The sequence below is a fragment of the Scatophagus argus genome, chromosome 2 (genome assembly GCF_020382885.2).
Source record: "Scatophagus argus isolate fScaArg1 chromosome 2, fScaArg1.pri, whole genome shotgun sequence".
NCBI lineage: Eukaryota > Metazoa > Chordata > Actinopteri > Scatophagidae > Scatophagus > Scatophagus argus.
Window position 1 is genome coordinate 4409667 of NC_058494.1, and position 14667 is coordinate 4424333.

The 14667-nt window shown below is 41.1% G+C and overlaps 3 protein-coding genes across 4 annotated transcripts; 1 reads left to right on the forward strand and 2 right to left on the reverse strand.

The window, feature by feature from the left end:
- Window positions 1–83: 83 nt before the first annotated feature.
- Window positions 84–2883, reverse strand: LOC124066239 (THO complex subunit 4-like). 2 transcript variants are annotated; one of them, XM_046402506.1, is made up of 6 exons: window positions 2560–2883; window positions 1526–1681; window positions 1250–1397; window positions 946–1012; window positions 590–755; window positions 84–497 (listed from the first exon to the last, which is right to left on the reverse strand). In XM_046402506.1, exons 1-6 carry the CDS (start codon window positions 2749–2751, stop codon window positions 483–485), a joined length of 744 nt encoding a protein of 247 aa, XP_046258462.1. In that variant the 5' UTR covers window positions 2752–2883; the 3' UTR covers window positions 84–482. The 2 variants fall into 2 exon arrangements, with proteins under 2 accessions (XP_046258462.1, XP_046258453.1); XM_046402497.1 differs by having other exon boundaries at window positions 84–503; window positions 2560–2880.
- Window positions 2884–7864: 4981 nt separating this feature from the next.
- Window positions 7865–10164, forward strand: anapc11 (APC11 anaphase promoting complex subunit 11 homolog (yeast)). The gene is made up of 3 exons (XM_046402552.1): window positions 7865–8031; window positions 8170–8287; window positions 9841–10164. Exons 2-3 carry the CDS (start codon window positions 8179–8181, stop codon window positions 9984–9986), a joined length of 255 nt encoding a protein of 84 aa, XP_046258508.1. The 5' UTR covers window positions 7865–8031; window positions 8170–8178; the 3' UTR covers window positions 9987–10164.
- A 1448-nt stretch (window positions 10165–11612) lies between these two features.
- Window positions 11613–13333, reverse strand: ppp1r27b (protein phosphatase 1, regulatory subunit 27b). Its single transcript, XM_046402542.1, has 3 exons — window positions 12905–13333; window positions 12654–12804; window positions 11613–12361 (listed from the first exon to the last, which is right to left on the reverse strand). Exons 1-3 carry the CDS (start codon window positions 13131–13133, stop codon window positions 12238–12240), a joined length of 504 nt encoding a protein of 167 aa, XP_046258498.1. The 5' UTR covers window positions 13134–13333; the 3' UTR covers window positions 11613–12237.
- Window positions 13334–14667: the final 1334 nt, after the last annotated feature.

Sequence of the window (14667 nt, forward strand, 5' to 3'; positions counted from 1 at the left end):
ATACAGATACTGTCACAGTGAACAGCGATGGCATTTTTCTGTCTTGGGAAGAGACATTTCTCAATAATCAAACACCAAAAAGATGAATCTATATAATTCTTTATGTACAAAACTCTTTGAAATATGTCCATGTACACAGTGCCAAAAGGCAACTCTATAACTACTACATTTTACAGTTTTAAAATTAAACAGTCTTGCAAACAATGTGATTAAAAAAAAAATAACAATCCTGTTCAAAGTTCAAAGAAATTGTCCACACATTTGGAAAAGAACACTGGAGCTGGTGGTCTAAGAGAAAAATCCTCAGAACATAAAACTGCCCCAGAAAACATGGCTACAAAAATACTGAGAAATATTATAATCAACAGATAATCATGGTCCTTACAATAAAATGGCTTCAAAACATGAGCGTAATAAGATCCAATCCATTGCATTCAACCAATTCAGACTAAAAAGAAGGAGTAGCATCCTCTCTGAGCACTTTAACTGGTGTCCATCTGAAACTTAAAGGAGAAATATGATTATTATAAATGTGCACGGTACGGTCAAAATACAGAATGAAATAATTTCACGTGAGCCAAGTACACACCTTGGCATTGTAAGCATCCAACTGGGCATCCAGCTCCTCAGCAGAAAGCTGGGGTCTACTTTCTCTTCCCCGGCCTCTGAAGCTTCTACTGGTACCACCTTGTGTCCTGCCAGTCCTTTCACTCCTTTCAAACTTTGGCTGTCCAAGCCTGCTCCGGTCAAAGCCTCTGTTTGAAGACCAAAAAAGCACTTTAGATGACATTATATGTTTTTAATTGACCTAATAATGTCCAGTCACTGGTATGTAGAAATTGCAACTGTTAGTAATGAAAGAACAGCTATAGGCTTTTGTCTGTTGTTTTCCAAACTCAATAATTTATTCCTGCATTCTGAGCGCATGACAGCTTTTGCACTTACCTTTGTGTAGATTGTCTATTCTGTGCATCAACCTCTGAGGTCACTTCTTGGATTTTCATGGGGCGGCCTACAGGAAATAGATTACATTTATTTGTAGTCTACCAACCACTGAAAAGTGCTTTACAACACACATTACATCCACCCATTCACATTCATGCAATTCATACACTGATGGCATAGGCTGCATGCAAGGTGCTGACCTGCTCATCAGGAGTGTGTGTGTCTCTCTCTCTCACACACACACTCACACACAGACAGACATGTGTAATGACAGCACACTGCCACTGGAAAACCAAATCCTCACCATCAAGTGGAACACCATTATAGTGCTTCATGGCTTTGAGTGCATCTGCCTTATTTTCAAAGTGGATATCAGCAGTTCCTTTACTGCGACCAGACCGGTCGTAGTGTATAGAAGCTTTCTTTATTGTTCCAAACTCTGCAAACAACTCCTAGGGAGAAAAGAGTAAAGAAAAGAGAAAAGAGAATTGTCAGTCACGTCATGTTCACAACACTTTGATGCTAGCAGATGCTAGATGCTGTTTTTTTTAGCAAATGAGATTAAAGTGGGTTTATTCACCTTGATATCAGAGTCAGAGACACCAAAGTCCAGATTAGAAACCAGCAGCTTTCCCAGTGGCGAGCTGCTGGTTTCTGCTCCTGCACTCTGTCCTCTGTGTCCACCAGTGTGCTCCTCAAACATGTCATGCTGCCATTTGTCCGGTAACTCCCTGGGCTGCGAAGATTGACAAAAGAAAGCAATACTGTAATCAGGTTTCATGTGTTCTGACAAAAATTCACAAAGACTGGACTGGTGATCAGATTAATATTACTTGACCTCAAATCCCAAAATAGGTGAGCGATGAACAGGGTGAGTATTGAATGTCACACCTGTATGCTACACAAAAGGCTTGATTATGGTGGTGACAGTAGGGAAGAACCAAACATGACAGCAGTCCATCCAAAACAGGCTCAATGGCTTTTCTCCAGTGACAAACAAAGAACCTTTTCGCCCCAAGGAGGTGGTGATAAAATGAAAAAAAATGAGAAAAGTATTCAAGTCCTTCAAAAAAAATTGCTGAAGCAGCAACATTTTCATTATGGCCATTTTTGATGCCATTTTTTCAACATTTGTTTCCATTAGGAATAAATAAGGATGTTAAAGTCGCTTGACAATAACTGACACAGAAGAACATTGGTCAGCAGATCATCCTCCTCACCTGACTACACAAAGGACTACTTCTCAAAGAACATCTTCAGATACAAAGCAGCCATCTTGAGAAAAAGTCAATCCACGCCAAGTCTCACATGGGGACATGGTTTCACGACGCTGACTTCATTATAAAACGAGTGTTTTTAGTCGGGGAATGCGGTCCACAGCTGTATATTTACATACATGTATGAAGTGACTCAGGCGGGACATGGCCAGTTTGTTTCAAGTACTTAGGAGTTTCTACTAGCTTCTTCCCTGTTGCTCTAAACGGCGCTAGCGTTAGTAAGAGGAAGTCCATTATCATGGAGCAGTAACATCAAAAGAACGCACTACGAAACACGTCAACGCCACGTTACTTTCATTTCCATTTATGTTCCATTTCAACTGCTTCTCTTTCATACCCTGGTGTATGGTGTGGGTCTGTTGTTTCTCTCACGGTTGAAGTTATTCTGTCGATTCCGCGCCGGCCTCGACGATCCACCGGCCCGACCTGAAATTCCACCCGGCCTCGACGATCCCTCACCGCGGCCGCTGCTTCCCTTCTTATTGAGCTTGATGATGTCGTCCAGAGACATATTCATCTTATCGACCATCGTGGAGCTTGGCTTGTAGCTAACGCTAAAAATGAACAAAGAACTTTTAGAGTTGAGACGCGATTGTTTATGAGCTTCTCTCTCAGGTGGCGCGGTGACGTTGAAACTAGCGGAAATGCGTAGCTGCGCAGAAGTGACGACAACACCGAAGTCCCGCCCCTCTCATTCCCCCCGTAAGGCCTTCATTGAACAATGCAGAAGGACCTGAAACAGGCAACGGAAATGCATTGTGAATGCGTTGCACTTTTTCTCGTTCGCTTGACATGTTTCTTGGATGAGAAGTATTTTATTCCAAAAACAATAAGATCTCTAAATAATTAGTCTGTTGTTCATAAGAGATTTGATTTTGTCTTTCATTCAAACTAATTGCACGTGTTTTGGCACATGCGTCCAAAGGTGCATTTGCTTGCAGTTGTCTTCATGGCTTGTTGATTCAAATCGAGGAGTGAAAATGTCACTAATCTTAGCTTCTAAACATTCTTTCATGATTTGGACTATGACATGTAAAACCATTCGTTCACTTATTAAAATCTGTCAGACATAGGCCTAAAGGTACCTTCCATAAATATCTGTGACATGGAAAGTTGGAGATGTCTGCTAAATTGGCAGATTACTTGCCAGTAATGAGTTAGTAAGTAATCAAAAATGTTCTGCAAATCTTCTGTTCAGTGATGATTTTTTTGGTTTACTGTACATGTAACACATTCCCTCACAAAGACATTAGTTGTGTACATACAAATCTGCATATCCCTTTTCTACGCACTTCAGTATATGAAATATGTCACTTTCATCTTTCATCTTCATCTTTCATCTTGTGCATTTTCTCCTTCAACTGTCTGTCAGTGATTATTCCAGTAAACTGTTAACAACTGAATCTAAAAAGATCAGTGTGATACACAAACAGCATCCAGACAATATGGATATGCTTTTATGGTCCAGTAAGGAATCTGTGTCAACAAAACCAGAACAAAACAGAAATTTGTACAGAAGGCACAATTATTTGGAGTTTAACTGCCATCTTGTTTGTGCTGTCACTTTATCGACACAATAACTCGGGTTTGAAGCATGAACAAAATGCTTTGGATGAGTTACTACCAAGCATCCCATGTAACATTTGTGACTACTGAACTTGCAGTTTAGTTGGTAGGAGCAGATGAACACAAAACAATGTATTCAGAGAAATAAATAACAAACAATGGTAATAATTAACAAACATCTGTCAATAGTGATGTAACCAGCAGTTATAAAACAAGTGTAATGCTGATTCTGTATCAGGTATACAAAGTGATAAGTTTTGATCAGTTTTGTTTGGTTCTTTTGTTAAAATGTATATTGTCCCATTGTTGTTTTTTTTTGTGTGTTTTTTTTGCGTACAGCAACACGCTGACAACTGAATCATTAAAGTATTGTCAGCCTACTGTACATGCAAAACAGGACACAAAATTATAAAAACACAATAAGAATAGAGAATGGGTAAAATAAAGTGCTAACCTGTGTAAGCAGCCACGATGGAATTCTTTTTTTCCAAGAATTCAACATTTGAAAGTTGGCTGGTGATTTATTGGAGTATATATATAATATATTCTGCAGATAAGCGTCACATCTCACTGAGCATGGTAGGGTGGTGGTATCAATTAGGTTTACAGTAGCATCAAGGCAGTATGAATCAAGACATTCTAAAAGAAACAAATTTTGATTTAAAGATAATAATAATTGGTTTAGGAATTCAATGCCAGTAGTATTTGAATTACCAGGTTTTCTTCCATACGTGAAGAATATCTATGGAAAATTCAAACTCAAACACTAACATTGTTGTACACTTTGTTGTTTGTCGTTGTTTACCAAGCCCTATTTGTGATAGAAGTCTCAGATTCCTACTCTTGTGTCTAAATGATCATACCCCTGTAACTAATCACTCAGACTGCAGATTAAAAACATACAGAAGGACTTTCAATAAAAAATCACCTAACAGTAAAACTGTGCTTGCAGTAAAACTGAAGCTAACAGTGCCATCTACTGTCTCATTTATTATTAAAGCTCCTGTACAGCCACTCATCACTTTCAGCTAGGATACTTTTGTGAAGAGCAAAATGGCCAGCAAATTCTCAGCAGAGCTCAACCTACATATATATATGGATATGCAGATTTCCTTTACATGTACAATCTCATGTTTGTCATGTTTGACAGCTGGTTGACTCTGACTGGCACTGCACTGTCTTCATCAAATTTGATTTTGAGCTTGTTGTGTCTATGCTGCAATTCTACAACGTTGGGCCAGAGTGGTAGCCAACATAGCCTGTGCTCGTTGCACATTACATAAGGACACTGCACTTCTGACATGGTCTAAGTTGAAAAAAAAAATGTTGTAGAAGTTTAAAATATTAGATGATTCATTGTAACTAAGTTCTAAATGTGCTTTTCTGTTACATTTTTATTCAGTTTAACACCATAATTAAACACAGGATTAAATATCTGAAACTCCCTGTATCTTTGTAGTTTTTTTGTTTGTTTTTAAACTTTTAAATCATCCTGAGATTTCATTATGGGTGTTGCCCAAGTAGCAGTTTGTAGCATTAGCATTAGAAAAAGAGGCTCTGAATGCTCTGGATTTTTGGGGGATGCCTGTTGCACCTGTAATGGACAGGTGTGAATGGTCTTGAATGTGAACCTGTAAGTGCTCTGGGGGGATGCATGTGTTCCTTTTAGTGTGATAAGTAGAGAGCATAATAAGCCAGCCAGACAGTATTGTTTGAATGTAGTGGATTTTGATTAGCATTTGCATTGAAATGATAATACTTTGATGGGTAATACTTAGATCTCTACCCTCGACACATCGTCTACCACCCTGCCTATTCTTTCAGTTTATCTACTACAATATAAGACCTATATGTATTATTCACATATTTGATTAGATTTTTTTTTTTTACTTTTTCCATTTCAGAATGCCACCAGCGCAGAAAAGCCATATATTCAGTGTGCAGGCTGTGATTGCTGCAGTCCAAAATGGAGAGAGCGATTTTGAAATGGACTCAGATGACACTGAAGCAAGTGACTCAGAGAATGAAGATGCAGATGAAATGGACAAAGAAAACCACCAACCTGATGACTGCCCAGCCAATGATGATGTGGACATCAAGCCCTAACCAAAAAACACACTGTGCCCCGTGACAAGTTTCACTGGCTGAAAAAGGAGTTTATCAGTCCCAATACTGATTTTTCTGGTTCAGAAATCACCAATGATGCCACCTTCCTCCTCACCCCACTGGAGTATTTCCAAAAGTTTGTGACAGAAGACATGATTGAGGCTCTGACAAGATAAGGAAATTGACAAGATGCTTGGCATGTACCTGAAGATGGACCTAATGCAAATGTCTGGAGTCCGTACGAATTGGGAGACACATGGTACACCCGTTTCTGATGTGATGTCCTGCAACAGATTCCAATCTCTGCTGACTTCATTACACTTTATAAACAACTTAACTGTGTCAGAGATGGAAAAGAAGGACAAACTCTGGAAACTCAGATCATGGCTGAATTCATTCAGGGAGAGATGCCTGCAGGTGGTGCCTGAAGAGCACAACTCTGTGGATGAGATGATGATTCCTTTCAAGGGGAGATTCAGTAGCATCAAGCAATATATGCGCAGCAAGCCACGCCCATGGGGGTTCAAACTGTGGGTGAGAACTGGAATCTCTGGCATGCTCTGTGACTTTGATGTGTACCAAGGGAGTGTAGATGGAATACGCCAAGCCAAATCTGAACTTGGACTGCCAGGTGATGTTGTGATGAAGCTCACCTCTACATTTCCAGAAGGCCAAAACTACAAGATCTACACAGACAACTACTTCACCTGTGTCCCATTGGTAGTCAAGCTCCTTGAGCGTGGAATCCATTATGTGGGAACAGCGAGGCAGGTACGCCTACCCAACTGCAACCTTGAAGATGAGAAGAGCTTGAAGAAAAAGGGGAGAGGAAGCTTTGATGTCCAAGTGGAGGACAACCACAACATCTGCGCTGTCAAATGGTATGACAGCCGTGTGGTCACACTTGTGTCATCCTTTGCTGGACCAGAACCTGTCCAGAAAATTCAGCGCTGGGACAAAGCCACCAAAACCATCATTGATGTTGAGAGGCCTTACATTGTTGGTTCCTACAACAAACACATGGTAGGTGTGGATTTGTAGGACTCATTTGCTGCCAAGTACAAGTTCCCCATGAAATCCCACCACTGGTGCATTTACATCTTATGGCACACCATCATCCTTGCCGTGATTAACGCCTGGCTCCTCTACATGCGGGGCTGTAAAGCTCTGAAGATGACTAAGAAAGAGATACTGAACAGGAGACAGTTTCAGGCACAATTTGCATCTTCTCTCGTCCTAGTGAACACACACAACACAACACCCAACACATTCACACAGACTGTGACATCAGGGAGCCCTTTGGATCCCCCGAAGAGACCATCCTCAACAGATGTGAGTCCCCCAGCCAAGAGGTCATCGGACCACCCAACCCACACCGGATGTACGCAAAGACATGACTGCACGTTTCCCAGTAAAGGTGAAGAGAGAACGTTGCAGACACTGCAATAATGGATACACAAACACACTGTGAAGCAAGTGCAATGTTCGCCTGTGCTTCTCAGTTGAAAAGAACTGTCTTAGGGATTATCACTGCAAGTAAACAGACTTTATTCAAACCACAATGAAAGTGACCGAAGAAAAAGTTTTGTAAATACAAATGTTATTAATAAATGCTTATTCATAAAACTATGATTATTGTGTGATTATTACTAATGGTATATACTGTTATGGGGCTAAGTAAGCAATCAACCCTGCAAATGAATGCTTTAATGTTCTGTATATCTGTTTAGACAAAGTGAGTACAAATAGGCCCGTGGTTGCAATATTATAACATTTCCCTAAAAACTTACTAAAATGTAAACAAAAAAAAGAAAAATCTTTAATTTCTACATGAGATGCCTCATATATTTTCTATATTTTGCTCTTACAGGGTTAAAAACTTCTCTTGTTGGATTATTTGCGCTTCGCCTGCTTTAACCTAAACGGACTGTGGAGGGCAGCGTTTCTATGGTTTCGCCCCCCAACATAAAGCTTTCAGTAGAAGAAGAGAGACATTTTTTTTTCCCCGGGTTCCCAAAATATTAGCTGCATGTTGTTGATAATCTACAAAGTGACAATAAGATGATTTCTGGTTTACCAGGAAACTCCACAACTTAACTTGTGTTGGATATCTGAAGGATACGTTAAACGCTGCCTAGTGAGTTGTCTAATGTTGTATATCTGATAACTGCTAACTTTGCTACTGGAGTTATCCGGCAACATTAGCCCACATGCTAACTTTAGCTGCTTTGACTACTTTGGGAGTATGTTGTTGACTGTTTTCTGCTCTTGTCAGACACGGAGGATGAAGGTAAAGATCCGACAGTGGAACGGAGTGGCCTCTTGGTTGTGGGTGGCCAATGATGAAAACTGTGGGATCTGCAGGATGCCCTTCAATGGTTGCTGCCCAGACTGTGAGTAAGATGAACCAAGCTAGCGTTAGCGGTGCAGTATGTTTCTGGCGTTAGCAGTAGATGTGACGTGCTGTTGTCAGATGTTCAGGTGGACCTCCTTTCCTTGGCTTTTACATCACCTAGTCTTTTGTATTGTAAGACAAGCACCAGTACTGGAACAATATCAGCATTAGAAGAGTGCGTAAAAGAAAGAGATTATATTATATTATATTATTATTATAATAAAACAACGTTAATTCCACATTTAACACAACATAGTTTTAATGTGCAGCGTAAAATGTCGCTGTTAACCATAGCATAAGTACATGGCAAGTGTTTAATGACTGAATTTTAGTCACTGCTATATTTTATAATACGTTGGTCATTGTCACTTGTAAAAATATAAATGCTTATCTAATAATTATAATAACAATCATAAAAAAATAGTTATTTTGTTATACTGCATGCTACAGTATCTGTACTACTGTAACAGACAACGCATTACAACATTTTGACAGTAATCAAAATGTGATGGAGTAATATGGAATTCTGTTGGAATGATGCAAACCAGGGTGGCATTGTTAAAACAGAGAGAGGCACACGTATCCAGAGGACTGAGTGTGATACAGTGATATGCACATTGTACATTAGGAAAGAATTTAACAAGTCGTTTTGGTGCAAATTCTTGTCAAAACCAAGCCCAAGCAAATGTGAAATGGTGCAGTTTATTTATTTATTTATTTTTTTTCTTTTTACCTGACAGGACTTTCATGTATTGCACACTTTAGTTACAGCCGGTTCATTATGTTTTTTAGAAGCAAAATACAACCCCAAAAAGTTGGGGCACTATATGAAACACAGTCGTGTTTATCACAGTGTTAAATCACCTTTTCTGTTAACAGCACTCTCTGTCTGTGAACTGAAGACACCAACTGTTGAAGTTTTGAATGTGAAATTCTTTAACATTGACTTGCTTGATATATAACTTAAGATTCTTTACAGTCCTAGATCTGTCTTGGGTGGCACGGTGGTACAGTGGTTAGCACTGTGGCCTCACAGCAAGAGCTCTTGCTGGGCCCTTCTGTGTGGAGTTTGCATGTTCTCCCTGTGCCTGCGTGGGTTTTCTGCGGGTTCTCCGGCTTCCTTTTACAACCCCAAAGACATGCATGTTAGGTTAACTGGCTACTCCACATTGCCCCTAGGTGTGAGTGTGTGCATGTGTGGTTGACTGTCTTTGTGTGTCAGCCCTGCGATTGACTGACGACTGTAGCCCGCCTCTCGACTGTAGTCAGCTGAGATAGGCTCCAGCCCGCCCTGCCGCAGCCCTTATGGATAAGCGGTATAGAAAATGGATGGATGGATCTGTCTTGTGCTTTGTGCTTCATGATGCACCATACATTTTCAGTTCCAATAGTAGTTTTCCAAAGTGTTCCTCAGGCCATGTTGTAATATCCTTTATGCAGTCATACTGGTTTAATCAGTTATGCGTTTACATGATATTCTTTCTTCAGTATCTCTTACAGTTGAGTGCTAAACTATTGCAACTGAGCTGTAATATTAAACTGCTTTTGCAGGTAAAGTGCCTGGGGATGACTGCCCGCTGGTCTGGGGTCAGTGCTCCCACTGTTTCCACATGCACTGCATCTTGAAATGGCTGAATTCGCAGCAGGTCCAGCAGCAGTGCCCCATGTGCAGACAGGAGTGGAAGTTCAAAGAATGAACCTGTGGAGGCAGGGCTCCTGCAGAGACCCTCACAAAGGCCTGTTCATGGACTTTATGTCAGATGTAAATAATGTGTTTTTGTCTTTCTCCTTCTGATGTAATGCTAAGGACATTTGGAACCTGTTGTATGATGTTGACAGATTTAGTATGTGATTAAATTGAAAAACAACAAAAAACTACATTGCATGCACACTTCTTGCTTTGCCTTGTTATGTGAGACATGTTTCGTCAGTATGCTCGATTGCACCAGAATCCTCTGTAGCTGTGATTTTGAAGCATCTGACCTGATCTCCAGTGTGCAGCTGACTGAATCTGACTTTAATCCCTCTTGATGGGATTAACCAGGTTGTTTTGTGTTTCCAGTAACAGGCCTCATAGTTTATATCAGAGCCAGATTTTTCCCTTGAAATGGAAATGAATCTGTGGGACATAGGCAGATCTGACCCGACCTGTCTAGGCACAGAGAAAGGATGTCTGGGGGGTGTCCATTAGTGTTGGGCACCAGGATGTTGGATGGTGGTGGATGTTGGCTACTATTTACTGAATTTGTAAAATTTTACAGTAATAAAATGTTTTCTTTCACATGTAAATGGTGAAATCAGTTGAAATAGTGCATTTGAAGACCTGCTAAATGTTGGCAAATAAGACATGGAGCAGACAGGCTGGTACAGTGATGCCATTACACATGGACACACTAGTTGTACAATGAAAGAACCGACAAAATGTATTTAATGCATAATTTTCAAGAAAGTGTGAATTATTTAGAATGTGCCATAGCCATTTTGTAATGAATAACTGTATATCTTAGCATGTAAGAGCCCAAACATGCGATTTATATGACAGTGAACCAAGCAAGCGTGTTTTGTACATGCATACAAAAGAAGGTTGAGAAGGTGGTCTTTCAGTGTTGCCCAGGACACATTTGTGTAAAATGCAGCGCAATGCAGTGTAATATGCATCCTGGACCACCACCAAAAGTATGAGTGATCAGGTCTCAATGCATCCTGGTTTCATTCATACATGGACTTGGAGTTATGTATGTCCTTGTGATAAGATTTCCTAAGATGCATGTTCATGTTCATGGCAGGTGTAGCTTATACAACCTCAGAATGGTCTTGATGGCAGGATATACAACAAAAAACATTGCTAAAAAGATGAGGCAATCTGCAGAGCTGAGTGATACTTCTCTGTGGGTTTGACATTGAGAGTGAACCCTCTCACATTACAGAGTCATTAAGTCCATTTTTAATGTAAATGTTTTTATTTGTGCAGCCCTAAGTTGCTTATTTTTTAACATGGCTGGTCCAGTTAAACAGCAGGGATTTAATAATGTTATGGTTTTTGTGTCAAAGACAATGCACTAGAAAGCTTTCTGATTACTTTGAGTCTCTGAGGACCAAACCTGGCCTTTGCAGAATGGAGAACAACCTCTTGATAACCATTGGTCATGACAGCCCCATTGCAAATGTTACAGAGGACTTAGTCTTTAGGGTTGCCACTGTTTCACGTGCACTTTGCTAGTGTGTGAAATTATGTAAAAATCCCTCCAGTCTGTTTACTTTGAGTTTGACAAGGAGCTGAAAGTGATGCACATTCAGATGTTCTTGGTGATGACACTGAAAGATATTGTCTGATAAACTTTATTTTGAAAAAGTATAAAAAGTCATATACAAAAAAAAGTCAAATACAAAAACTCAGTAATGAATACAGTTAACTAAGAGCTTTAGCGACCAGACACCTGGAAGAATTAAAAATCTTCTAACTTCTGGTCAGTTGCAAACATTTGCTCTAAAGGCAGTTGTCACATCCTGGTTTGGTTTTGCTAATCTTAGCTTTCAGAGAGGCCCTAATGAGCTGAGCGGCAGCAACAGTTTCAAGTTTCACAACATTAAGAAGCCCTCTTAACTCCAGCGACATGCCAAATAAAATCAACAACTCCAAATCAAATGATCTTTCAGGTCACTACAGTATTTAAATATCTGAAGCGCTTACAGGATACAGTAAATCTGTACTGCTGGAGATCAGAGGCCAGCCCCTACCAGCAAAGGTTCACTCCATTAAGGAGGAAGCCAACAGCCTCTGTCAGCCCTCCCTCTACCACATATCCACTGTCCTTGGCCTCGAGAACTTAGGCAGCTCCCAAAATCAGGTTGCTGGACTGATGTTGCCCTTTCTGCCCATCCCTGCAGAACAGTAAGGTGACTGGGCAGTAGGCTTCAGACTTTCTGGGCTTTAAAAGCAAAATGTTCTCAGCCATTGACAGCCAAGCCAAAGAGCTCCAGCAGCTCCTTGTTGTCTGGGTCAATGAGGTCAGCCGGCTTCTCTCCGCAGTCGTTCTCCAGCTCGGGGTCAGCACCCAGCGAGAGAAGATACCTGTAAGAAATACAGTGTAACCCTGTTTACTAAAAGGCCAAACCTTGCTGGTTTACCACTTTTGCAGTCTCAGTGTGAGTTTGTGCAACACTTCAGTGTCAGAAAGGTCAGTAAGGTGCCAGAACCCAGCATATCCTCCAGCTTCTCTTATCTTTGTGGTGTAGGAGTGCTGTGTATGTGCTGTGCTGTGTTGGTATATGCTTGCAAATGTGGCTACATTTTGAGAGAAATTAGAAGTAGTTGATAAATGTTAGTTGTTATAAACTTTAAACTGAAATAGTTTTGAGCCCACCGTGCAATGTGTGGGAAGCTGTCGCTGCAGGCCATGTGCAGTGGGGTCCATCCCTCCTCGTCCCTCTGGTGGATATCTGCCCCATAGTGGACCAGCAACTTCACACACTCCAGGTTTCCAGACAGGACGGCCTCGTGGATGGCAGCCATGCCTACGTAGACAAGGCAGTGAGAAATGACCATTAGTTCAGCACATAATAATTTGTGCTTTAACAAGCAGGATTTGTAACTGCAGGAGTCTTGGACTCTCACCAGAGTGGTAGATGGTATCCAGGTTGACTCTCCTGGCTCGGATGAAGCATCCGATTCTCTCCAGTTCACCATGTCGAACATAGTCCTGGAAAACGATGTCATTGGGGAAGTGCACGCTGCGGATTGGCTTGAGAGAAGCAGAGCTTTTACAGCTGACTGGGACTCCACAGTCCTGGGAGTAAACCTTGATTCCTATGGTCTGGGACACGGGACACTGATAGTACTTCATCCTGGTCAAAGTTGGTTTTTCTTCAGCTCTCGTAGAATATTTGATCAAATCCACCCTCACAAAGATTAAATTAGTTTTTTGTCAAGTCTTAAAAATCAGAGTGAGTTTTCGTTCCCCTGCAGAAGGATCAAGCGGTGCTTCTCAGTGTGGGCCTCTTGCTGTTGAGTGTTTGTTGATGGTGAATCTGTTCCTCTGAGGGCCAGGCCTCCCCGTGAGCCTCTTTATACTCTCTGTCAGGGCTATTTTAGGACACGACACCTCATGGATCCAATGGCGAAATGTGGAAGATGAGTATCCCTCTGGTCAGAGCCCTCCCACTAGCCTGTCACAAGCTTCTGATACAGCTCACATCTCCAGACGTGACAGCCAGTGAATTTTACCCCTGTTGTCACCCGCACGTACCGAGATGCTTCCCGCTTAAAGATAGCAGTGACATCCCCAGGGCTGGAGGCTTCTAGTAAACACCAGGCAGGATAAAAGTGGTTTACTGCTGGAGTGTGTTGGTGCCAACTGCAAGGGCGTTGAGCAGTGAAGTGTCATGTGTAGGCTGTTGACCCTCAGCTGCACTGACATAAACAGTCAAGAAAGGCTGCTGTCTTCATAATTTATCGCTGATGTGAGACACAGGATGGGTAATGACCATTTCCAAATGACTGAATGGTTTGCATCATCCTCTTTATGACTTGTGGGAAATTGGTAATGTCACTGTCGATGTTAAAAACAGAATGAGTAACATTTTAGATTAGGGAAAACACATTAACAGTAACGAGTTGGTTGTTAGCAGGAATATTAGTGTATCGGCTCTTTATTGGTCTATTCCTATGTAACAAGACAGAACTACAGAGTATGTCATCCTTTCTAAAGTGAGGTTGTGCTTATATCCAATTCACTAGTAGTTTGAATAAGGTTAATAAGTTTCATTACTAGTGAATTAGTTCTGAGTAAGATTTCGCAAATTAAGAACATATTTAGAGTTGGAAAGACTTCACACACTCCATGTATGAGAGAGAGAGACTGATGTCTCTGTAGTCTCAGCTCTGGGTGGATCCGTTCTCATGTTATTGCTCTACCACCGAGTGTATGCTTTGCATGGTTCAGTGAAGAACATCCCGTTTATTCTCCTAGCTTCCGCTTCTTGTGTGTATCTCTTCAGGCAGGCTGCCAGAGCTGCGAGTCTTTGGCAGTCTCCAGGGCCATTGGTAGCCCTTCCTCCATCATGCTTTTCTGCAGCACTGAGGGCTAGCTGACTTCTCTCCATTTTGCCTTGATCTTAGCCTCCACCCTCCTCTTCCATGGGGCGTAATGCTCTTTGTTGTGTAATGGATCACTGTTGCTGTTGTGTACATCAGCTCATTGGTCTCAGTAGGGATAGTCTGCAGTGTTGCATTACTTTGTCATGATGTTTATATAAGTAAATAAATACAATAGAAACATATATTAAGCATTTTTTTGATCCAAGAATTTGTTCCATAGTATACTGCCGAAAGCTTCACTATTTCAGAATCACAGTAGTCTTGGTGCACTTGGAACCCCT